The sequence below is a fragment of the Myiozetetes cayanensis genome, unplaced genomic scaffold, assembly GCF_022539395.1.
Source record: "Myiozetetes cayanensis isolate MyiCay16 unplaced genomic scaffold, myiCay2020 scf2-11, whole genome shotgun sequence".
NCBI classification, from domain to species: Eukaryota; Metazoa; Chordata; class Aves; order Passeriformes; family Tyrannidae; genus Myiozetetes; species Myiozetetes cayanensis.
The window spans coordinates 14771954-14797111 of record NW_026087411.1 but is presented as its reverse complement, the minus strand read 5'-3'; the positions used below and the strand labels follow the sequence as shown (position 1 = coordinate 14797111).

The window sequence follows — 25158 nt, the reverse complement described above, 5'->3', positions numbered from 1 at the left end:
CACAGAGAAGTTTAAATATAAAATATTATTCAAGCTTTATGGATATACTACAGTAGACACTGCTTATCCATAACAATGAAGAATGCAAGAGATGTTTTTTAAAAAATTCATAAAATTAGATTTATGTGGAGAAGTGAGACATTGACCTGTTAATTCTACCGATCTCTGTTTTTGTTTTAAGAAGACTTTTTTAAATTTGTATAGCAAATAGTTATTATCAAAGGCTAAGAACTTGCAAATTTGATACTCTTAGTATCCAGTGAACAGAGTAACATTCCTTAAAAAGGGGAGAATGTTACTGATACAGTTCTTTTTCGGCACTACAATTAACAAAGATGCTTTCCTTTGAGTGTAGCATCTCAAGTTGTACTTAGGCTTCACTGAAAGCACCTCTTAGATATATACGCTTACACTGAGAAACAAGTGAATATTGCGGAGGCTTTCCTTCATTTCTTTGTTTTCATTTTGTTGCTGTGAGTGTTCCTATAGCCATTTCTTGTAACAGACAGTCAGACATCCAGTTTTCCCTCTTCCCCATGGCTGATAACGAGGAAACAGGTTTTGAGCAGGTGCAAGTGAGAGCTGTGACTCTTCAAGGGTCAAAAAGTTTGAATTTTGGTCAGATGCAAGCCAACCCATTAAAACATTGATATTAATAATAAATGCTACCTCCAGTATATGATGAAATAAATACTGACCAAATTGCAAACTCTTGACCAGCTGAAAAAGTCTGAACTCACGACTGTCTGCCTTTAAAAAAAAAAAAAGTTTATCTGGATTGTTGAGATGCTTTAAAGCTGAATATTTTTTAGTGTTATAAGTGGTATAGTTCTGGTTTCTGTCTTTAAAAATATGTGCAGCTGGAAGAAGCTCCATTGTATAAAAAAGTTACGAAATTAGTTTTGAAGGGAATTTGCATTAGCAAAATGGAAGCATAAGAAAACCTTTGTTTTTACCTGTGAGATCTTAAAGATTTATGGACCTTATGGAAAAGGGATATGCTATCAGTGGTGCTGGGGCTAGTACTTGATACAAGATAGGATTTTTTTTTTTAGTGTACTGTCAGAGGAATGCATGCAACACCTGTGAACAAGAAACTAGAGAGTTGTGGAAGAATGCTGTAGCTCTGCATTACTTTTATTGTCCATCTTCTATCTTCATCTGTCTTCTATCATAAATAAAACAGTGTTCTAGCATTGCGTTAGCTTTAGTCAGCTTATATAATAACAATCTATCCTTTGAAATTAAAATCCTCATTCACAGAATGCCGATGTTGGGTTGAAACCTGTGTGGTACAGCTCCAGAGTCCTGATCGAGGGCGCAGACGCAGAGACCCTGACAGAGGGAGAGGTGGTTACATTCATAAATTGGGGCAATATTATCATCACCAAATTAAACAGGTAACCTGATTAGTGGGAGATGAAATTAAATTTTCATTTACAGCTTTTTGTTGAGTTTTTTTCTTTTAATACAAAACTTGTAACAATAAAATATTAATGGTTGCTCATATACGTCCATCCCATGATTCTGTATGTAGATCTCTACTTTGAAATATGCCACAAAACTGCATTTTAGCATACAAGTGTATTTTACTGCAGATTCAGGTCTGAAATCATCAGTCAGCCCTGATACTGCATGTCCCTCTCGTTTCTGTGGTAATATTTCCACCGTGAAACAGTTTTTTCAGACAGAAAAAAAAATCTGGAATTTTAACAACTTTCACCCTGTAACAAATTCTGCTTTTGCATACTAAGAAACTCAAAGTGTTATTTGCAGAACTGTTGTGGTGGTGAAGGGGACGTTAATGTCATCATAGCATCCTTGAAATGGTTATGTTGAGACAGAGGCAGAGTGGGGTGAGTTGGGGTATTGAACACAAATGTGTAAAGAATTTTTTCCCATGCTTTTCACTCTATTGATATTTAAGAAAACAAAATTAGAGGAAAACTTCAGATATGAATACACTTTCATTTTCGATATCTCACTTCAAAAATGAGCTCTGAACACTTCTTTTTCAGTGAATCTCTTCACTGAAATCTGTAGCATTAAATCAGAACTGATCGTTTAGACTTTCCTCTTATTTCTGTTTTCCTGTAGAAATTCAAGTGGAAAAATTGAGTCCATCAATGCCAAGTTGAATTTAGATAATAAGGACTTCAAAAAAACAACTAAGATCACTTGGTTAGCAGAAACTCCACGTGCACCCCTCATCCCAACTGTCTGTGTTAACTATGAGCATCTGATCACCAAGCCAGTTTTAGGCAAGGATGAAGACTTCAAGCAATATATCAACCGAAATAGCAAGGTGAGTTATCTTTCTGTTCCCTTTAATTCCACAAAACTTAGTGTTTGATGGTTTTTTGGGTTTTATTTTAAACGTTCAGTGTTTCTAGTTGGATTAATTTGTCAAGCAAGTAAATCACGTGCTGGTGTATCTAGTTTCCATTTAACGTCTCATAGTTTCAAAATTAAAATTTGACTCACATTTTCTCAAGTGTTACCTGACTTCCACACCTCTGGGACCAATAGTTTGAGGTTTTGTCTAGATACATTCTTATGATGTGGCATCTACTTGTTCACCTGCCCCTGGAGTTAACTAACATTTAGCACTTCCAAAATGAGAAAATCAGCACTATCCTTCTACAGCTCCACTGTTTCTTGTGCTCTGTTAGACGTGGACTGATTTCTTTTAACACTTACAGCAAGAAGAACTGATGTTGGGTGATCCTTGCCTTAGGGACTTGAAAAAAGGAGACATCATCCAACTTCAGAGGAGAGGATTCTTTATTTGTGATCAGCCCTATGAGCCAGTGAGGTAAGCTACCTAACAGTGGCCTAAAACAGACATCACAGAATTTGCTTTAGCTTACTGTGTTTTAGTGTTTTCACACGCACGTTGGCAAGAGTAATGTTCTCTGCAAATATTTTCCCTTTCACCATGACCTTTCTGTGGAGTATTTCTGTGGACAGGCTTTTGGCTTGTATGTTCCTGCCTTTTCAAACTGTCTTAAGCCAAGCACATGGTATTTTTAGTGCACCCCACCTAACTTGGGCTTAATAAAGAGATCATGATTTCTTTGTGATTTGAAGTACAGGAGTTAGGGAACAGTGCTACAGAACAAAACAGGCATTTTCCCAATTACAGCGTGCACATAGTATTGTACACTTCTTTAGCAAGGTGTCAAACATGTACACTGCAGGTAATAACATAAACATATATATGAATATTATAAAATAAAATTGTACATTACAGGAATCAGTGCAGATCCCCAATTTTTTAAGTTTGGGTAACTACAGTTGTGTGAGAAGATAAACTTACAGTTGTGTGTAAGCATCTTCTAGAAAGAGTAGAACATTTGTTTCAGTAAAGGTTAATGTGTACCTTTATTGTTGTGTTTTCTATAAATTCTTTTGCAGTCCTTACAGTTGTAAGGATGCTCCGTGCATTTTGATTTACATCCCTGATGGACACACTAAGGAAATGCCAACATCTGGGTCAAAAGAGAAGGCCAAAGCTGAAACTGCAAAGAAAGAGGTAAACTTGTGGTTTAGAAAAGTGCTATAAAATGTATTACCGTACATCTGTTTCTGTACAAGACTATCGTGCTGAATACTTGGCTTTCTTTTTCTTTTTTTTTTTTTTTCAAGGCCAGTTCAGCTGTGAAAGAAAAATCTGCTCCACTTGTTGGTCACACCTCTACTCCAACCTGTAATGTATCTGAAGGTCACCTGACCATTTACAACAGGGTGTCTGCACAGGGTGATATAGTTCGTGACTTGAAAGCTAAGAAGGCAGCAAAGGAAGATATTGATAAAGCTGTGAAACAATTGCTGGCCTTGAAAGCAGAATACAAAGAAAAGACGGGCCAGGAGTATAAGCCTGGGAATCCTCCAGTATCTATAACTGCACAGTCATCAAAGCTTGAGACCTCTGGTACCCTGGACAGTAAAGCTCTGTATGATAAAGTAGCAGCACAAGGAGAAGTGGTCCGAAAACTGAAAGCTGAGAAAGCATCTAAGGTGGCTGATTTTTTTTTTTGGTCTGGGTTTCCATATCCCATTGTTCTCTGTCTGTGGAGGTGAACGGGTGCTTGTGGATCCAGGTTTTCCCAGTGATCATTGTTTGGACTGGGCTCTGTTCTGTCAGGACTCGTGTTTTCCAATACTTACTTCTTCAGTTAGATGTGTATGGCAGAGCTTGTGTTAATATGCATAAAGATACAAGTGAGTGCCCCTATTTGTTAGACTGCTGATCTGAAATGTGGACAGGATTCATCCCACAGCATGAGTTGTGGCCTTGGGGTTAAAATGCCCTGCAACATTTATTTATATATGTAACTCAATATGGTCAAATTACGTGACTTCATAGGATTGACTTGTTGCTATTTAGACCTTAAAAAAACAAAGCCCCAAAATCAGAAAGCAAAGGAAAGGTCCAAATACTACAGATATTTTTGAGACCTCCTCCTCTCTGGAATGGAGCATAGAAAACATAACTACTATAAGCTGTATTTCCATTCTTTCTAATGCAGAACAAGAAAAGGTAGAAAATAGCACACAGTGCCTGGTGGTTGAATAATGTTAACATTACTGTCTTGGTGGCACCATAAAATCCAAATAAATAGGAAAATCTAAACTAATTTATTGTTACAATTTTACTTAGGACAGTGAGAGTTGTACATCACATAGTGGGAATTACTTTGTTAAAACAGGAAAGTAGTAGGGAAAGCTTCTCTGAACAACTCTACTAAATAGTTAGGAAAATTGAATAGGTGTGCATAAACTGCATGTCTTTTCATGAAAATATTTATGGTGAACTTGAGAGTCTTATATCTCTGTATCTTTATTCCTCCCTCTTTCTGCCCCTTCCTTTCTCTTTCAGGATGAGATAGGTGCTGCTGTGGAAGTCCTTTTATCCCTCAAGGCAGAATATAAACAGCAGACAGGCCAAGAGTACAAACCTGGAAGCCCACCTGTGGTCTTTGTCCCTCCTCAGTCTTCTCCTGTTTCTACTCTTCCGTCCCCATGTCCAGTAGACAGCAAGGCTCTGTACAACAAAGTAGCTGAGCAAGGCGAAGTGGTCCGCAGGCTTAAATCGGAGAAAGCCTCAAAGGTGTACTAGATAATGGATACTTCTGAGTGCAACAGTATCTTCAGTTTAGACTAAAACCTAATTGCAAGGAGCAAAATATAAGCAAGTTCAGTGAAGCTCTTTTCCGAGTTCTCCTGAGCTGATGCTCTGGCTGATAGCACGAGTTCTGTGATAGTGCCTGGAAAATAACTAACTCCTTTTTTTAGTGATACATGATAAGTGAAGCAGAAGAGAGGCAGTAACTTGGAAAAGGCTGTAACGTGAAGCCAAAATGGTGATAACAAATTAGGGACTTATTTGACTGTAACCAAAGAACCATTCTTTATTCAGAGTGCGAGTATTTGCTGCCGTTCTCCAGTGTACAACTCATGTACTGCTGTAACTGGAGGGGTCTAAGCTACCTAAGGGTGGCTTTCATGGCACAGAAATCAGCCCTTACTTATACTGCCTGATTCAGTCTTTTGATGTATAACTAGTAAGAATTCTGGCTAAAAAGTTTTACCACAAAACTCAATAATGGCAACTTATACTAACAAGGTAGCTCTAGAAGTTTTATTACAACAACTGTATTAGTGCCATTCTAGTAAAGGTTGTGTTATCTCAGCTATTGTGTTACATCTCTGTTATTTCTACCTTTATCTGCAACTGCTGTTTTCTCTTTCTTGCTTCAGGAAAAAATAGATGAGGCTGTGAAAATTCTTTTAAGCCTAAAAGCAGAATATAAACAAAAGACAGGTCAAGAGTACAAGCCTGGAAATCCACCTTCAGCTCCTCCTTGTATATCTTCTACTGCACTTCCATCTTCTGTATGCTGCACTAACTTGACAACCTGTAGCTTAGTGGATGGCAAAGCACTTTACGATACTGTAGCTCAACAAGGGGAAGTGGTACGCAGGCTCAAAGCAGAGAAAGCTTCCAAGGTATAATAGTCATGTGAGAGTAAGCAATTGTAATTCTTACCGCACTTTGCCACTGGGGGGAAGTCTTTTACGAAGTAGTGTTCAAACTCCCCAATGTCCAGGTCATGCATGGCCTGATAAGGCCAGACAGGACTATTCTGATGCTGGTTACTTTCTTGACTCTGAGGTGTAGAAATTCAAACTTAACCTCTCACATCTGCACAAGCATGGCAGATGCCAACCTTGCAGAAGTTTTTAATATATTTTACTTTTTCTTGCTATATTTTAGACAAGTGACTATAGAAGTATCTAGTGTGCTGCAACAATAGCAAGACTGTTCTAAACTTGACAAAACATCATCAGTGGTGACTGGTTTTCTTGGTTTGGTTTTGTTGTGTTTTTATAAAGATCTTTTCTGAAAGAGATTATTGCGTATTTTAGTGTAAGTTCTGCTGCAGTTTTTAACAGGTAAATGCTGGCCATGTGGGCTGTGGGAATATTCTTGTATAATTTGACAGCTCTCAAACACACTCCTATTGCTTGGGGAAGAGCTGTTACTTGAGTCTTCCACTTATTATAAAGCACTGTTTATTGCTAGTTGGAAATTTTATTTTCATAGCCTGAAAATCAATGCTTTTTGTTAGTTCTCTTAAATTCTCACCAATAGATCTTGCTCTTTTTTCCCCCACGTAGGATCAAATAGATGAAGCAGTAAAACTCCTTCTCTCTCTAAAAGCTGACTACAAGGAAAAGACTGGGCAGGAATACAAACCAGGACATCCACCAGCAGCTCAAGGGGCTTTGCCTCAGGCATCAAACACAGTACCCAGTGGTCCAGACACTCCTGAAGCTAAAGCCCTATTTAGCAAAGTAGCTCTTCAAGGAGATGAAGTTAGGAAATTAAAAGCAGAAAAGGCAGATAAGGTAAGAACATACATACTGTAATATTAAAATGTGATATATGTGTTTAAATCTAAAAATCTGTTCGAAATTTAGTGATTATGGGAATTAGAAATGTACATTTAAAATAGGTAGCATTTGAATTGTGAGATCTGAAACATGCTTTTAAAATCAGTCCTGTCAGATACAGTCCTTAAAATGTTAACACATGAAAGTTAAGTACTGGCTTTTGCAGATTTTTACCTCAACACTCTGTGAATGTCCATGATGGCATATATAAGTTGGTTCTTTGGGGGGACTAGAGCCATGTTATTCCTGTGATTTCTCTATAAATGTCTTTTTTTTTCTTTTCCCCTCTACAAGGAAAAGATAGATGTAGCTGTTAAGGAACTTCTTCAGTTGAAGGCCCAGTATAAGTCTGTTGCAGGAGTTGACTATAAACCAGTTTCTGCTAGTGGCGTAGATGACAAAGACAAGAAGAAGAAAGAGAAAGAGAACAAGTCTGAAAAGCAGAGTAAGCAACAGAAGCAAAATGATGGTCCTAAAAAAGAACCTTTGCAAGGACAGAGTGGTAATGAGCGTTCCTCAGATGGATCAGGAGAGGGTCAAGGTCCCAAGAAACAAACAAGGTAAAGATGCAGTCTTTAATCTTATTTGATAGAAACTTCAACAGTTTACCTCTATTCAGATTTAGAGTTTCACAAGTGTCTCACTTCACTGAAAAATGTGGATATTTGCAAAATAACTGTGTTCATAGTTAGGATTAAGCCAAAAGCAAGCAACCAACGTTTATTTAGTGTCAGTTGTGCCTCAGCATCCTGTACTATTACTGTCACTGAGAACTTGCTTTGCTTCAGTATCTGCTTCTACAAATGTGCTGCTGTGTCTTGCTCAGTATAGACCATGGCAAAAAAACACAAACCCTTATACTTATTTCTGTACCAGAGAAATAAAAACTGTACCAGAGTTTCCAGAATATTTTTTGTCAGGGCCTTGGAAAGTATAGTCCAACCCAGAGCCAAGGCACTGCTGGTGGTGGTGGTGGAACTTTTCAGTGATGATTGCCTTGCATTCCCTCTCCTACTTCCATCCTGAAAATTTAGAGGTCTTTCTACAGGATGTATTATGCATCACTATGTATTTCCTGTTCCATATACATAAATCATATATTAGAGGTAGAGACATGGTTATTTTGTATAGAAATTATGCCAGAAAAATGTATTTTTCACCCTTAAACCTTCTGTGTTTGTAAAAATATTAAAACTTTACCCACTGTCATTTGAGTTTGGTGAGTTCAACCTTCTTTAGAATCTTGTAGTTTTATTGGTTATCTGTATTTTGATGGTAGGGTCAGTTTTCTATCTTGAACAGTGTGACTGACATGCACATGAATGGTAAACTCAAGTTGCATATCTTCCTGAAATTGTAGTCACTGACTAGGTAAGAAGTTTTAAAATAAAGAGTAAAACAGCTTACACACAGGTCTGGTTAGTCTTAAGTTCTTACTAGAGGAGATTGGGTTTTTTAATGCATCACTGTGAGGTTCTTTGATACAACCATGGTGAGAATTCGAACAGTAGTAAAGAAACGCAACTGGTTTTATTAAATATTCTTGTTAGCCAGGGTAAGGAAATACTAGCAATTCCTACCAGCCCAAAGTTAGCTTTATAAAGTAAAATTAAAATATTCTGGTCCATGTCTTTTTCTGTCTCTCCTCAACTCCCCCTAAAAAAAAGGATTAGGATAAATTTCACTGATAAATGGTGTACAGCACAAATCTCGTTCTTTTCTAATACCATAGGTTGGGTCTAGAAGTTAAAAAAGAAGAAAATCTTTCAGAGTGGTTCTCTCAGGTAAGTGCACATCAGTTTAAATTAATTATTTCATTCTGTTATAAATCAGTTTCTGTTTTGGATTTATATCTTACATTTATGGGGTTTCTTTTTGTTTTTAATACACAGAAAAGTACTTTCCCTTTTGTATGTCTTACATTGCTATCATGGTCTAAATAGAAGTGCCTGGATTAAAGAGCTGAATAAATTTAGGAAGCTGTAAAAAGGAAGAGTCTCAACCACCCCACTCTATATATAAAATAAATGTGTATGATTTTCTTAATTCATACCTGAATTCCTCTTTCCATTAAGAGTGCAAAACTTCAGTGAAATGATAGGAATTTCACAGACTTGGGAATTTTATTTCAGCTCAAGGTGATGCATAATAAAGGTTAGAATCTGTTGATACTGAATGAGTTTCAAAACAAGGAGAAATTATTAGTTTAGGTTAGTCTTATGAGAGACTGTAACTAGGTATCAGTGGTGTACATTGTCTCTCAGTAGTATAATTTTTGCATAAGGAATAAAAATCTTTTCAGACATGAGCTAGAGACATTTCTTACAAAAGTGCAGTTTTTTGGTTCTTGGAAATTAGCTATAGTCTCTTACTTGGGTTCATGGAATTCAGTTTTAGTTAAGTGTTAACATTATTCAGATCTATTATTAAACTTAATGTTCCTGATTAACTGTCTCTAGATACCACAAGCATCTTAAAGTATATCTTAGTTGCTCACTTTCTGAGCACAAATACTTTAAATAGGAGACTTCTCTTAAACTGCGTGCCACACACTTGAATTACTGAATGTTCTTTGTGTATAAACTGAAACTTCAGTATCTAAATAATCTTTTGAAAGGTGATCACAAAAGCAGAGATGATTGAATACTATGATGTGAGTGGCTGTTATGTTCTCCGTCCTTGGGCTCACTCTATTTGGGAAGCTATCAAAGACTTCTTCGATGCAGAGATCAAGAAACTTGGAGTGGAAAACTGTTACTTCCCCATGTTTGTGTCCCAGGCTGCCTTAGAGACAGAAAAGTCTCATATTGCTGACTTTGCTCCTGAGGTACGCTTCAGAAATTTGTTTTAATCTGACTATAAGAAAACTCAGCCACTTAGTCTGCAGCTGAGTATGAAAGTTGGGTTTGGGTTGTGGTTTGTTTGTTTGTTTGTTTTTCCAAATTTGTTTTGGTTTTATTTTGTTTCCTTTCCTTTCATCCTTTTAGGTTGCTTGGGTCACAAGATCTGGGAAAACAGAACTGGCTGAACCAATTGCTATACGTCCCACTAGTGAAACAGGTAAGCCCCTTTTCATGTAGTTTGGCTGTAAAGAAAGCAGTTTACAGGTATAGTGTAGCTGATAGACGAGAGTCCCTTTTCAAAAGTGGAAAACCCCGTTTTTTAGCATTTTTTCTGTAATTCCTTATAAATAGACTTTTTAAGGAAATGCACAGTTTAGGAATTTTTTTCATTAATATTCTGAAGATTGGTTTGCTTTGTCTGAAAAACATCCTGATTTTTTGGTTTAGAGTGTTTGTAAGAAAAACTGATAATTCACTCCAGTTTTGCATGTATTTTGACTATAATTGTGAAATGAGCCTTTACTAAAATGTCCTCTGAGTAATTTAAGCAAGCATTTTAAAACCTGAGGCTGAATGAGTTCCTGCTTGATTCAGGTCTAGAAAGGCATCCTGAAATCGTGAGATCAGTGAATTCCTATTTGTGAACTCAGATGTATTTGCATATTGTAAGGAAGTGACTCAAAATTGGTGTAATTAAATAATAAGCTTTGGGTTGTACTTTAACCAGCAGCAAGCAAGCAATTTTGCAGAGACTCAGGAGGAACCGAAAAGTACTCCTTTAAAAATATTATGTATTAGGACAAAAAATGTATTTTAAAGGAAATTAAACATAAAAACATACTTCACAACAGCAGAGCAGAGAATTTTAAGTTTGTATGTATTAAAAGGAAAGGTCTGACATAAATGTCTGTGTTGTGCAGAGACTCAAAGTTGCTTTCTTTTTACAGTCATGTATCCTTCCTATGCCAAGTGGGTGCAGTCACACAGAGATCTTCCTATCAAGCTGAATCAGTGGTGCAGTGTTGTGGTATGTGTGTACACGATTTCTGGGTAGCATTATTATGATTATGTTATCATAAGTACACTGCAGGAGAATTATTTTATGTGGATTTGGCGTGGTGATAAAGTATTAATGTCCTTTATATGATTCATTTTTCTTACTGTTTCTAATGAAACATTCTTCCTCAATATATATTGTTGATTATATTAAACAGAAATCTGTAAATAGTTGACTTTTTATCTTTATTGAGAACTTTCTAGCACTTGCTTATAATCATTACTTTTAACAATAATTTGACACTTCAGTGTTAATCACAGTGCTCAATTTTTTTTTTTCTATTTCTGCCCCTCCAGCGCTGGGAGTTCAAACATCCCCAACCCTTCCTGCGCACTCGTGAGTTCCTGTGGCAAGAGGGTCATACAGCATTTGCAACATATGAAGAAGCAGCAGAGGAGGTAAAAAACAAATGCACTGGTGCTTTTGCTTTCAGGAAGTTACCTCACCCCACAGCAACACAAAGAGATCTTTTAGTGTGGTCTTACAGAAATCTCTCTTCTTTGCAACCCTTGTGAAAAATGCAAAGAACCCATTATTTTCTCAAATGTAACCCATGTCTGAAGCTTTAGTCTCTACAAACAATATGGGGAGTTTGAAAAGTGATATATAGAGTGCTTTCCTTAAAAATTATTTTCCTTAAAAATCTAAGTAATGTGTTCACATGTTATGCTGGAAGTTGTAACATTTTCTTTGCCAGACAGCTGTTTCATTGAGTGTCATCTTTATTTAGCAGATGTTCAGACTCTGAGGTGAAAACTAGAAGTCAATATAACCATCGGATTGGCATTTCTGATGTGACTCTTCTTGTTTTCTATCATGATTTATAGTTTTTGCTATTTGATTCATAGAAAATAACATGCAAACATTAAAGTAATTGAAGAAATATTAGTTTTTAAATACAGTCTTGAGAAAATGTTAAGTTTTTAAGATTTCAGACTCTGTCATGTAAAACTGTTTCATGATGTGATAAATGCAAAATACTGAGTAATTCTTAAGAGAGTCCATTCATCATAGGTATTGCAGATACTTGATCTGTATGCTCAAGTGTATGAAGATCTCCTAGCAATACCTGTCGTGAAAGGAAGGAAGACAGAGAAGGAGAAATTTGCTGGGGGTGATTATACAACCACTTTAGAGGCATTTATATCTGCCAGTGGAAGAGCTATCCAGGTATTTATCTGTTAAAATATTTTTTTTTTCAGTGAATACAGTAAGCTGAAAGATTTAAACCGATGCTTGATAGACTTAACTTTCCATTGAGTAGAATTTTCTGTGTGCATCCATTTCAGGGAGCAACATCACATCATCTGGGGCAGAATTTCTCAAAGATGTTTGAAATTGTATTTGAAGATCCCAAGAAACCAGGAGAAAAGCAATTTGCCTATCAGAATTCCTGGGGCCTCACAACTCGAACTATCGGTGTAATGACAATGATTCATGGAGATAACATGGGATTGGTACTCCCACCTCGTGTAGCCTGTATTCAGGTGTGTAAAAATGCTTTAAACTACCATTTTGTTTCCTTTCTTGTCTTGTAATTCAGGAACGTTTCATTTTGGGCAACTGGAAGACTGCCCTATCCTGGGATAGGAGCTAATTACAGAGTGTGCTGTATAAAGCTTAATACAAGTCATCAGGGAACTTGTAGTGGACAAGTCCCCTTTGATAGTCCATCCATTTAAAATAATGTTCTCTGTATCATTAGTATGAAAAGGGAAATGCACCGTTTTTTTTCTGAGAACTTGAAAGAAATTACTGGAATATAGCGCCACAATATTGGGTTTAAGGTTTTTATAATAACTAGGAGTTAATTTTTTTATGAAGTGAAGTACATGTCATGTTTTATTGCAGGTTGTAATTATTCCCTGTGGCATCACAAATTCCCTTTCTGAAGAGGACAGAGGGGCTCTGTTGAAGAAATGTAACGAGTATTGTAGTAGGCTGCTTAGTGTGAAAATCCGTGTCCGGGCTGATTTACGAGACAACTACTCACCTGGCTGGAAGTTCAACCACTGGGAACTTAAGGTACATTTCTTTCCAGGAGGTGTTTTGCAGCCTGTGTGGGGGGGGGTATGTAGGAGATATGTTACGTGTGCCTTGTATTCTGTAGGTAAATATTTCCTCTAAATGAAGAATTGCTGCCTGATAATCAGTGATCGCTTTCATTAATAAACGAAGAAAAGATATTTTCTGAGACTTATTCTGTTTGCGAGGATTTACATGTCATTAAATTAATATTATAAATTAGTTGCATGTTTGAAAATTTGTACTAGTACTTAAGTGTCTCCAGGCTCAAACCAGCGCTGTCTATGCACGCAGTGGAACAGAGAAGACAGAGCTGCACAGCGTCAGCAAAGGAAGGAGCAATTGTGTTTTTCAAAATTGCCATGTTGCCCTCACAGAGCATTTGAGAGGAACAGTTCTGCTTCTTCAAATATAAGAGGCTTTTATAAAACAAAATTAGTGAGCAGAATGAAACAGTGACATATGTTGAGTGAGGTTATGGGATATCGTATTTTTGTTCTGAATTTGTAGTTAGTTTCAATATATTAATCATTAGTGTAAGAGAACAGAAGCTAACCAAATTGTTCAAAGTTCCCGTTTTGTTCAAGTTCTCTTCCCTTTGTGTAACTTTTTTTTTTTTTAAATGGATTTCCAATACCATGAATCTATTTTGGAAGACATTATAAATTAAATTAGGTTTATCAAAGAGGCATGGCATAAGGCAAACTTGATGTTTTTTATAAAATCTTCTAATGTGTCCAACGTGATACATAAACTGCATCTTCAGGCTCACTGCAGGCAAAGTACACTGATTTTATTGAGTGTATAAAGAATTTCATAAGGTAAAAAGTACACAGGTGCTGGAATAAAAAGTACAGTAATTAACTGGAAAATATTTTGCCTTATGTGCTTTTCAGCTGAGCAGATTTCTAATGTTACTTCCTAAAAGGACCAAGTTATTGGTACTCCTTTTATTATGTTTGATATTAGATCTGTTGCTTTCTCTGGAAATTTTCCTGAGAGACCACTAGGCATTTTTGTTTCACTGGAAGGCAGTGTTACAATTGAAAGTACCAAATACTTTCCTGTAAGTTTTAGTTATGGAGACAGCTTTTTGTGTGTCATAAACTAGAATGTTCTGTTTAAATTCCTTTTTAATAACAGTTCTGAATAGCTTTTTATGTAGCTTTGTAGTACGAGTAGCTATTTCACCCCTCAAATAGATTTTACTACCTCATTCACCTTTTTACATAAATAAGATGGAGGGGGCAAGGGAAGTGTAGGGAATCATTTGGAAGCTGTGAACTTGAAGAGATTCCAGAGCACACATAAAAAGCTTGGGTATATGTTTTGATTCTCCTGTTCACCTCTTGAATGGTTTTAGCTTATAAGTTTACTGATTCAATTTCCCCTGGGGGGGGTTGGAAGATTCCCCCAAAATGCATTTGCATTTACTTTGTTCATTTCCTGTGAAGAAATGTGTACATATTGTGATACTTTCTCTGCATCCTAACATGTAAGTTATAGTCATTGGACTCTTTACTGATCAGTTAAATGGAGACTCTTTTTATCTGACGGTATATAGGGAGATGAGAAATTACATGGTTCTATATCACCAAAGTTTATGAAGCGTAAAAGCTTTGCTGAGATAATTATCTGTTTGTAGTGAAATGTTCTATGCAATTACTGTTGATATTAGGGCTATTGCTATTTACTGTTAATACCGTTGAAAGTGGTCTGTGAAAACAGAACTAAAATGCATTACTGGATGAGCAAGAACTTAATTACTGTAGAAGTCTTAATCGTTCGGACTTCAAAAATCTGATTTGCAATATCTGGGATAACTGTCTTAGAGCAGTATCAGTTGTGTTTCAATATCACTTTAATCTTGCCACCAATGCAGTCTCGAAGCTAGCAAAGCAAGGTAATGCACAAGTGAAGAGAGTGTGGATGGGAAAGACAGAAATACATAAAAGCTGTGGAATATATGGTGGAGGTTTTTTTTCCAAAGAAACTTGAATGTGTAAAGTGATTCCCTGTTAAGGCTGGGCTTAAAAACAAAAAATTACCCACACAGAGAGAGAGAAAATGAACTCTTCTGAAAATTAGTTCTTCGTTGTAACTCCTAATTTTTTTTTCATGAAGGGTGTTCCAGTCAGGGTTGAAGTGGGACCACGAGACATGAAGAGCCAACAGTTTGTAGCTGTTAGAAGAGACACAGGACAGAAGCTGACCTTACCTGAACATGAAGCAGAAGATAAACTAAAGCAGATTTTGGAGGAGATCCATGCTAACCTTTACAGCAGGTAAACTGAGAGGCACAATGAATGACTGTGCTAATCACAGATGCACTTTACCTGTCAGAAAAATTTCTCACGTTGTTGGTTTATCTGTGGAGAAAGATGGATTAGGCACATCTTCCTGTTTGTGACGTCATTTTTCTGCCTCTTAAACTTCTTCACATACAGTGGTAAAACTTTCCTGTTGTTCTTTTAAAAGAACAACAAAAAATATTTATTTCTTATTTTAAAAAATATTTCTGTGAATTCATGTGAAATATTAATAAACAAATACACCATAAATAGTTCATGGAACAGTAATGTCCCAATGACCTAATGCTGCTCAGAGAAGGCCAGTGAACCTGGTGAAGGGTCTGGAGTACAGGTCTTGTGAGGAGTGGCTGAGGGAGCTGGGGGTGTTCAGCCCGGAGAAAAGGAAGTTGAAGGGAGACCTTATCACTCTCTACAGCTACCTGAAAGGAGGTTGTAGCTGGGTGTGGGTCAGTCTCTTCTACCAGGTAATGAGTGATAAGATAAGAGGAAATGGTCTCAAGTTGAAGTGGAGGAGGTTTAGACTGCATGTTGGGAAAGTTTCTTCACTGAGGGGGTGGTCAAGCACTGGAACAGGATGCCCAACAAAGTAACGGAATCACTGTTCATGGTAGTGTCCAAGAAACTTCAGTAGTTGAAGTTCTATGTTCAGAAGTGTATTTTAAGACCCTATTGACTTCCATGGGATTGTTTCCTTGTAAGCAATCAAATGGGAACTGTTATTTGCCCTTCCTGCATGTGCCAGAATCCCTCACGTGTCTGTCACTGCAAATTGTTGTTCATAATTGCCCTGGAAAGAACAGGGTGCTGATACAGCATTGTGGCAGATAAGTTTTTCTACTTTCTTTTGTCCTTATCAAAGTTGTTTACAAGCAGAATATTTGTACCTAGTTAAAAAGCATGTTGTGATTTAGAACATAATCTAAAAAGAAAAATGCACATCTGTAATATTTATTTCTGTCTACACCTGCTCAGCGTTGAACTGACATGCACAACAGTGTGAATTAACATGGTGAAAAGTGCAGCAACTTGGAGAATACTCCATCAGCAATTAATCAAAATTTTATCACTTTGAGAAGTGGTAGAAAGACCTAAACTGATTAGGAAGACTGATGAATCCATAACTCTTCTTGTAACTTTTTGTTTTGACTGATTCTGAAAACTTAATTTGGCCAGTGACGTTATGTGCATGAATCTCCCTGACTGAATTTTTTTTTCCTTAGAGCATCTGAGGACCTAAAAAGTCATATGGTCGTGGCAAGTAATATGGAAGACTTTCAAAAAGAGCTTGATTCAGGAAAGGTAAGGAAATTTACTACTTCTAATCTTGTGCCTCCACACACTTTCTATCCCTTACAAATAATCGGGGGCTAGAAATTTGAGAGATTACATATAAATGCTACTGTCATTTTTATGGGACTCCCCCTTTACAAGCGGGTGAAGCCTCTCCTGTAAAGATGCACAAAAATAAATTACCTTTCCCAAAATTTGTGTTACATGCTGCTTTCTTCTCTTGCTAAAATATGGTATTTACTGAATATAATGTTCATGTTACCACTGTGCAAAATGTAGTCCTATACCAGAGGTGACAGGGGGTCTTGAAGTGACTTACAATGCTGCAGTTTGATAATTTGCATATAAAATGTGATGTTTTTATCAGAATATGCTTTTCAGAGATATTGATGTAGACATTTTATCTGGGTTACAATAACCTTACCGTCAGTATTCTAATGCCAGTAGTGACAAAACACTTATAAAGTCTCATAATAAAGTCCAAGTAAGAGTTTAAAGTACAGTCTATTTACGTCAAAGGAGTTTTACCTTTATGACCCCTGAGTAGAAGCCATTGGGTTCATTAAGAATTACTGCAAGTCAGAAACCTCCTTGGGATGATGTGTGGATGGTTGAGCTCTACTGATCTAGACATCTGTGGGAAAGTATCGAAGTTTAGATGGGAGATGAAGCCTTCAGTACAGAACTGAGCTACTGTTTCTTTTTCAGGCATGCACTGACAGAATTTTTTAACCCTGAAATTCTGTCACAGACCAACTTGTTAAATTGTTGATGTGTTTAGATTAAAGTGTTCAAGTGGTAGGATCCCCAGCATAAGTCATTAAGGTTGTGTATTATAAAGCGAGATCAGGGGTTTTTGTGTGCCAGTTAGATCTACTCTGAAAATTTGTGATGAAAAATGCACGAGTGCCAAGAATTCACAAGTACTCTTGTTAACTTCAAAAATGGTTTTATGTTATTCCTCGTTAGACTTGACCTTCCACCACAGTATTTTCTTACATTTCTATTGCACTTAAATTCAATTTAGAATAAGATTTACTGGAAGAATTATGAACTTCAGAGGAGGGACTGATTTAGCATGCTTATGAAGCCAAGGCTACAGATGTCTTAAATGTCATTCTGTGCATGGGTGCTATAATAGTAATACTGCCTTATTTTCCTCCACAAAACTAAACACAAGTCTTTAGTTTTTACTTAACAAATAATTGTGCTCTGCAGAGCAGACTACGACTTAACTAGTACTACTGCTCTCATGTGTGGTAATTTCAAGATGTGCTATCACATATCTTTCATCTCTGAATTAAACAAGGACTCTGAAATGATGATTGACTGTCTTCAGATATTTTTACTTTCCAAGTTAGATGCTTTGACCATAATCACCATATCTGATTGAAAAAAATTGAAAAAATAATAACAATAATTTTGTGTTTGTTTCACTCTCGACCTATATATGTTGTATGAACAAGATTTTATAGCATTCTGTTAGCACTAACTACTATTTAATAGGAAAATTTGTAAGCTGACATGCCCCTGTTTAATTCCTATTGCTGTTTTTCCCTTAGTGGAATTACAGACTCTTAGCTCTTTAAAAATGAGGACGGTTTCTATTTTCTTTTAAGTTGCATGCAAAGTTAATTGAAACTCAAAGAGTAATTACACAGATATTTAAGCAGTTTCATTTCACTAAGAAAAGATTTTCACTAAGAAAAGATTAATGTAGCAGAGTGTTAATAGTTCCTTTTTTCAGTTTCAAGGGAAGCTATAAAGTGAAGTCTAATAAAGGTGTATACACCAGTTAACAGCAAATTCAGAATTTTGCAGTAAGAATGTAAGTTTGGTGAAAGAAATACTCAGTGAATAAACCTTAGTCACAGTTTGGATAGAATTAAAATGAGACTGAAGACTGAATTTAGTAGCTGGTATTGCCCTCAGCTATCAGCATTACATGAGTGTTCAAACATGGGGTGGGGGTGTCTTTTTAAGAGTAATGCTTCTTACTAGCAAACTGAATTTTCTCTGTGGAAGTCCAATAAAAATGAAAACAAAAAGCAGTAAAACTGAATATAACAGTTGGGAAAAAAGATTTGCTACAATATCTAAGAGTAGTACTGAGAGGACTGTATAACATTATCATTTCAACTTTACTTTCCTGATTTAAGCTAACTGAAAGAAACAGCAGGAAACCACCCCCACACTCCCAAGAAAAATGTGGTGTTGGGAATTCTGTTTTCTTAAAATATGTATGTCCTTGTCTTGCTCAGAAAAAATGAAAATTCATAGTAATGGAATTACAAAATGGAAACTTTGTTAGGAGGGCACTGTCTTGCAGTGTGTAAGCAAACATTTGTTCTGCAGTTTGAAAACATGAAACTTTTCCTGAATGAAAAAACCCAGAACATTTCAGGAGAAAACAGTGTTTATACTTTCCTCAGAAGAAAGATGTATTGGGTTAAAAAAAAATTTGTTTAAATTTACATCCTACTTTAGGTTTGGGTAGGTTTTTCCATGATGCACTAGGAGGGATTACTGTGCTTATCTATTTCTCTGATGAAAAAGAGCTATTAAAATTTAGCTGTAACAATTGGAACTTTTCCCAATTTGAATGTATATGAGATCTGGAGGTTTACGAACCTTCCAGAGACAAAGATGATTTTTTTAGATGTATAACTGTTGGGTTTTTTTCTCCCCTCCTCTCCTCCCTTCAGATTGTACAAATCCCTTTTTGTGGGGAAATTGAGTGCGAGGATTGGATCAAGAAGACCACTGCCAGGTAAAATATAACTAAGTGTAACTGAACTAGAGAGTATCTACCAAGATCAAAATCAGGATGTTTTGGATATAAAACAGAAATGGAAGATGCCTCTGGGTGTAACACTTACATACAGTTCTCGGCTTTGACTCTCACAGTCCTGTGTAATTCAATATATTTACTTCCCCTGGTTCTGGAACTTTCAGATTAAGTACTGTGATTTTAAGATTCTATGTATAATACACTTTATTGCACCTCTATTTTTTAACAAAAGTATTTATTTATGAATATACTTCTATTTCAGGGATCAAGATCTTGAGCCTGGTGCCCCTTCCATGGGAGCAAAAAGCCTCTGCATACCTTTCCAGCCTCTCCGTGAACTCCAGCGTGGAGAAAGATGCGTGTGCGGCAAAAATCCTGCCAAGTTTTACACCCTATTTGGTCGTAGTTATTAAATTATTAGAGAAAGAACCTTCCTCTTTATCTGTGAATTGAACTTTTTTTAATAAGACTGAAATAGCCCCTTAAACTTTAATCGGTTTTGTGACTTTTTACATAATTCAAAGACAAAGCCATAAACCATAACCCCCCACCCCAATTGTCAATCTTAGGCTAGCAGTAATTCACAGACTTTTCTGTAAACATCTCTAATAATAAACATGTATCGTGAGCTGTAATATGCTGTGGTGGTTTTTGCTGTATTGCTCGGGGGGGAGGAATAGGTACCCTTTGCTCATGTCTTTTTCCTGTTTTGGTGCATCTGTTTTCTTGGTGCATTGAGAAAATGCCTGAAAGATCGGAGAGAATGTCATATAAACACTCCAGTACAGTTTAGCGTGCTGACATCTACTTTATAGATACAACGTCTGCTTTTAATTTTGCCTTCAATTTTTTCAGTTTTCAGTAGAGACTTGCTGCTAACATTTAGACATGGTAAATTCTACCCTTTCTGCAGACTCCCTCTGGAGTCAGGTGTTTCGAGGAATATTTTCATAGAAACATAAAATATAGGTTTGCTGACTGGCCCCCTCGAGGCTGAAAATAGTTTTTTCAGGTGGATTTCTGGAGAAAAAGCCAATCAAAAGTTTTAGCAACACCTCTGCCAATTATGTATTTAAGAAAACGGAAGAGAATGTTGTGGCCAGAAGGAAAATGGAAGAGCCAGTGTAGCAGCCGGCCCTCTTGGGCCTGGGCGTGCATCCCCTCACCCCAGGCCAAGTCTGGCCCTGGGTGAGGGGGGCCAGGCCCCCTTCTCGCCTGTAACAGAGAGAAAAGAAAAACTTTAGAGAAAGACTGCCTGGATGAGAAATCCTGCAGAAGAAATTCCAGGCAGAGAGAAATAATGGAGCCTCCAAGGTCAAAGCTGGCAGCCGGAGAAAAGAGAAGCCGCGAAGGGGGGAACTCCTTCTCTCCCCCCTCTCTCTCTCTCTCTCCCTTCAGCAGAGAAGAGACTGGAAACTAAAAATCCCTGCTGCCTGTGGGGAAGATTGTTGGAGAGCGGAGACCTTCTGTGGCTCATGAAGGAGCCCACACCGAAGCAGAGTGAATGAAGTGGATGTGACTCCATAGAAGGCCTAAAATGAAACAGGCCTGTGGGCCATGGAGAGAGAGAGCTACGCTAGAGCGAGATGGCCCGAGTAGGACCTTATGATCCCAGTGAGGGATCCATGCTGCTGCAGCTGAATTTGTGACCCTGAGGGACAGCAGAGAATGGAAGAACTGTTACCTAAAGGTAAACTCACACTAGAGAGGTCCATCAGGGACTGTCTCTCATGAGAAGCAGACCCCAGAGGAAACAGGGGTGGACTCAAAAGCCATTATCCCTTGTGATCCTGTGGTGAAGATCCACGGTAGGCAAGTGTCCCCTTGCGGTCCATGGAAGACTCCACAGGGCCTGGGTAACCCCCAGCCTCTGGTCTTAGCCCAGGAGCAGGGTAGGCCCAGCCCTGAGGTCAGACATAGAAGAGAGAGAGAAAGAGAAACAGTTCCAGCTGCGACGAATTGGAGTTGTTGTCCTAGAGATAATAGAAGAAGAACTTTCAAGTGCTGCAAAATTATTTCAAAGACCTGTAGCTCCGGAAATGGGAAAGAGACTGCTTCTCCTCCTGAACTGATACAAGGGGGGAGGAGTATTTTTGTAAATACATAGTACTTTTGCCTAGTTAGAATTGTTATATATATAGTTCTTTAGTTTTTATCTTACTAGTAATAAATCCTAATATTATTCTCCCCAATCAGATCTCTTTTGTCTGTATAAACCTTCTCTTAACTTATAGCAATTGTGTGGAGGGTGAGAAAATATTAGCCCAGAGCAAACCCACAACAAATGGTTTGGGTTGGAAGGGACCTTAAAGATCATCGAGTTCTAACCCACCTGCCCTGGTGGGGACACCTTCCATTAGACCAGGCTACTCAGAGCCCAATCCAGCCTGGTCTTGAACACCTCTGGGAATGGGGAGTCCAGAACTTCTCTGGGCAACCTGTTCCAGTGCCTCACCACCTTCATAGTAAAGAATTTCTTCCTAATATCTAATCTGAACCTACCCTCTTTTAGTTTAAAGCCATTCCCTCTTGTCCTATCATTACCTGCTCATGTTAAATGTCCCTCTCCAGCTCCCTTAAGGTACTGAAAGATACTTTGAGGCCTATCTGAAGACTTCTCCAAGCTGAACAACCCCAGTTCTCTCAGCCTGTCCTCACAGGAGCGGTGTTTCAGCCCTTGGAGCATTTTTGTGGCCTCCTCTGGACTCTCTCCAGCAGGTCCATGTCTGTCTTGTGTTGGGGACCCCAGAGCTGGATGCGGTACTTCAGGTGGGATCTCACAAGAGCAGAGGTAGAGGGGAGAATCACCTCCCAAATTTTCACCCCATCGTAAAACAAGTTTGAAAGGCTTTCTTAGATTAAATGCCACATTGTTAGCAAGACGAACTTGGATGCCATTTCTTCCAGAATATTTGGAAATATGGCAAAGCCTCGTTTCTCTTATTTTATAAATTGGCCTTTATAGCTGTCTGAGAGTGACACTGCAATGAGTAATGCAAAGACAGAGGTAATGCAAAGAGATATTTTCAGTGCTAAATATTTTAGGCTGTGGTTGTATCTACAGCATATTTCATAAAATCTCTTTTGCTTTTCCTGTACTTGCTAAGTGTTACTTTAGCAGAGGAGGCTGGATGTCACAGAGTTATGAAATTATTTTTAAAATAGCATTGCTTCCCCTTTAGGCACAAGATTGGCTTTAAAAAAAGAGGAAAAAGATAGCCCTGGCACAAAAGGAAGACGCATGCATAATATATTACTTTTTTTCTCCTGTGTGGTTTTAAGGCTGTCTATATAAACCCCTTTCCCTGAAAATTGTTGAGTAAAAACCTGACAATTAAAAAGTTGGACTATTAAGATTCTCCCCAAACACTTCCTGGGACAATACTCTGTGACTGCCTGTTCCAAACCCCTATTTTTATGTAGTAACCATAGACTGAAGCATACAGGAGACTTAGAGAATGCTAGTCCCAGATCTTCACCCCCGCTCTGCTTTCCAGAAGCATGCAAAATATTTGCTTTTGCCTGGATTCCTGTGGTCAGCCTTCCTAGTTGAAATTTTGAATATTAAATTTGAACCAGTGACCCTGTCCATTTAGGATCATGCACCTTGTGATAATACCCCAGTTTTCCCACAGAAAAGTACAAAAATGGTTAAATATTTCATGTCAGCTTGGTCAGAGTGCTTGAACACTGAGAAATTGTCTGTAATATTCCTTGTGTAATGGTTAGTCCTGAAGACTTTGCTTCAGTTGCATCTTAAAATCAGTGCATTCATCTCCGGTTCCAGTTGACAAACCAGAGGAGTGGCCCTGAAGGGCTACTCTATTCTGGTAGGGGTCTTTCCTGGGATGCTGCCTCTAATGCTGGTTGAGATTTTATTTTGAGAAAGAGGGTGAATAGTGACACCAGAGTCATGTTTTTACAGCCTGAAATGATGGGTAAGAGTAGCCTTTAGAGGGATTGCCATGGCAGCTCTGGTGCTGGGGAAGGGGAAAGGCAGCAACCAGCAGCTTCAGTGTCTGCGGGCGTAAGAGACAGGAGTGTGCCAAGATTTTTTGACAGAGCAAACCAGATTTTTAAGAGTAGATGAGTACTTTCAGCTCCCATTGAAATGCTCTACAAGACCCATATTTTTAAAATGAGTAGAAGCTGTTAGAAGCTCAGAACAAAGGAAAGACAAAGTGAAATGCAGCCTCTTAACAGTGCTGCAGCCTTATCTGTTTGAACAGCCAACCTTCAACCAGTTGATCAAATTCACCAGTAAACATGTTGACACACTGTTCTTAGAAATTAGGTGCTCTGAACCTACAGATGGTTGGTTTGAAGCCAGAGATTTTCACGGAAGGCCAGCCTTTGTTTTTTCTTTTGTTTTTCCCTTACTTTTCCCAAACATGTTTCTTCCTGCTCATAGTAAGTGTCTGGAATGTGGATGACTCAAGTGCAGATCTCCCTGTGATTATCTTCCACGAGGAGGCTAATGTTTGCCTGGGAGAGATAATGTTCATGTCAAGTATCCTTTTAACAAAAGCACAATCTGAGCTATCCGTGAAGCATTATAGAAAAAAACTTTCAGACTCTTAATAGATTGTCTGTTAGAAAAATAGGTGTATGAATTGGAATAATACACCACTGTTGAATAAATAATACTGCTTTATGTTTATAATAGAATTGCAAAATTTCATGATGTTCCTTAGTTCTTATATACTAATAAATTTGTGTTAAATAGTAAGGGGGAAGGTAAGGGAACTGCCTTAACATGGTGCTAGCAGCTCCTTATTGAAAAATAGAGTACAGGTGAGCAAAGGAAGTGCTTAATTTAGCTCTTGTTTTGGTAATCTCAACCTTGTTTGAGGCAGGAATTTTGAGACCTCTGAACTTTGACCTTCGACTGTTCCCATTGGAAGGAGAATAACTTGAAAAAAAAATTCTGGCTTTTCATGCTCTGTAGTTCAGATAACAAAATAAGTAGTTAAAAGTCACTTTAATACAAGAAGGAAAAAACTACCATAGAAATAGTTGGAATAGAAGTAGTAACACAGGTGGGAGATGATGAAGAGGAAGAGGAGTAGATACCAGTTTTCAATTTTGTAATTAGTTCTACTAATTCACCCTTCCAGGGTTAATAATGGTGTACTTAAAATGAAGGGGAGGGAAACCCTCAACTTGCAGCTGCCATGTGTAGGTAGACAAATGACCAAATGTTAAAAAATTACATATATTGACAGTCAAGGCTTCTAACAAACTGGACTTTAAACATAAATATTTTGGCAGTTGAAACTCTGTGAGCAAAAATCCAGATGAAAATTGGGGGTGGGTGTTTGAGTTTTTAACGTAAAGTTAGTTCACTTTGGGAAGTCTGAGGTCAGCAGGGACAGTTGGTTAGCTCAGGTTATCAGTATTATTATCTTATCTCTCTGGGGCTGTACTGCCTGTAATTTTCTTCCTTTCTAACTGTGGACATATGTACACAGATGGGCATTTTAAACAAAAACCTGGAGCATAAACTTTTCAGAAAGGCACCTGGTGTTATGGCCCATATTGCCTAGTGTGCTACAGATTTTCTTCACCGCAGTTTCTGAGTGTGTGTTAACTATCGGGAGCTCAAGAGGCACTACAATGAGTGACAAAAAATATTACTGCTTCAGGATATTACTCTGTTCCAGAAATGGCACAAAGTACAAGCAAGGACTTAAGCAGCTCTTATTTCCCCCTTAATTTCTGGTTATGCTTTCCCCAGCTCTGACTTTTCCATGCAAGCCTATGAGGCTTACTTTGGGATTTTGAGATAGGCAGGGTTTTCTAAATGGGAAATAAACAATGTGGTTTATTGTTAAGCCTCAGCTTCCATGTATACTGGCTGTTTGTTTAGAAAATGGCCTC

General features: G+C 37.7%; 1 protein-coding gene across 6 annotated transcripts in view; it reads left to right on the top strand.

The window, feature by feature from the left end:
* EPRS1 (glutamyl-prolyl-tRNA synthetase 1) overlaps positions 1-19913 on the top strand; it is a 39226-nt gene extending 19313 nt beyond the window's left edge. For 2 of the 6 annotated variants that reach the window (XM_050316437.1, XM_050316436.1), the window contains 21 exons: positions 1264-1400; positions 2098-2305; positions 2703-2815; positions 3418-3535; positions 3649-4020; positions 4883-5113; positions 5764-6012; positions 6685-6915; positions 7255-7520; positions 8693-8744; positions 9578-9787; positions 9948-10020; positions 10751-10830; positions 11157-11258; positions 11875-12030; positions 12150-12347; positions 12712-12885; positions 15010-15170; positions 16418-16496; positions 19193-19257; positions 19541-19913. In XM_050316437.1, the coding sequence (XP_050172394.1) occupies positions 1264-1400; positions 2098-2305; positions 2703-2815; positions 3418-3535; positions 3649-4020; positions 4883-5113; positions 5764-6012; positions 6685-6915; positions 7255-7520; positions 8693-8744; positions 9578-9787; positions 9948-10020; positions 10751-10830; positions 11157-11258; positions 11875-12030; positions 12150-12347; positions 12712-12885; positions 15010-15170; positions 16418-16496; positions 19193-19257; positions 19541-19691 (3426 nt within the window). In that variant the 3' untranslated portion in view covers positions 19692-19913. The remainder of the gene's footprint in view (positions 1-1263; positions 1401-2097; positions 2306-2702; positions 2816-3417; positions 3536-3648; positions 4021-4882; positions 5114-5763; positions 6013-6684; positions 6916-7254; positions 7521-8692; positions 8745-9577; positions 9788-9947; positions 10021-10750; positions 10831-11156; positions 11259-11874; positions 12031-12149; positions 12348-12711; positions 12886-15009; positions 15171-16417; positions 16497-19192; positions 19258-19540) is intronic. The other 4 variants (XM_050316439.1, XM_050316438.1, XM_050316441.1 and 1 more) reach the window with 2 other exon arrangements.
* Positions 19914-25158: the final 5245 nt, after the last annotated feature.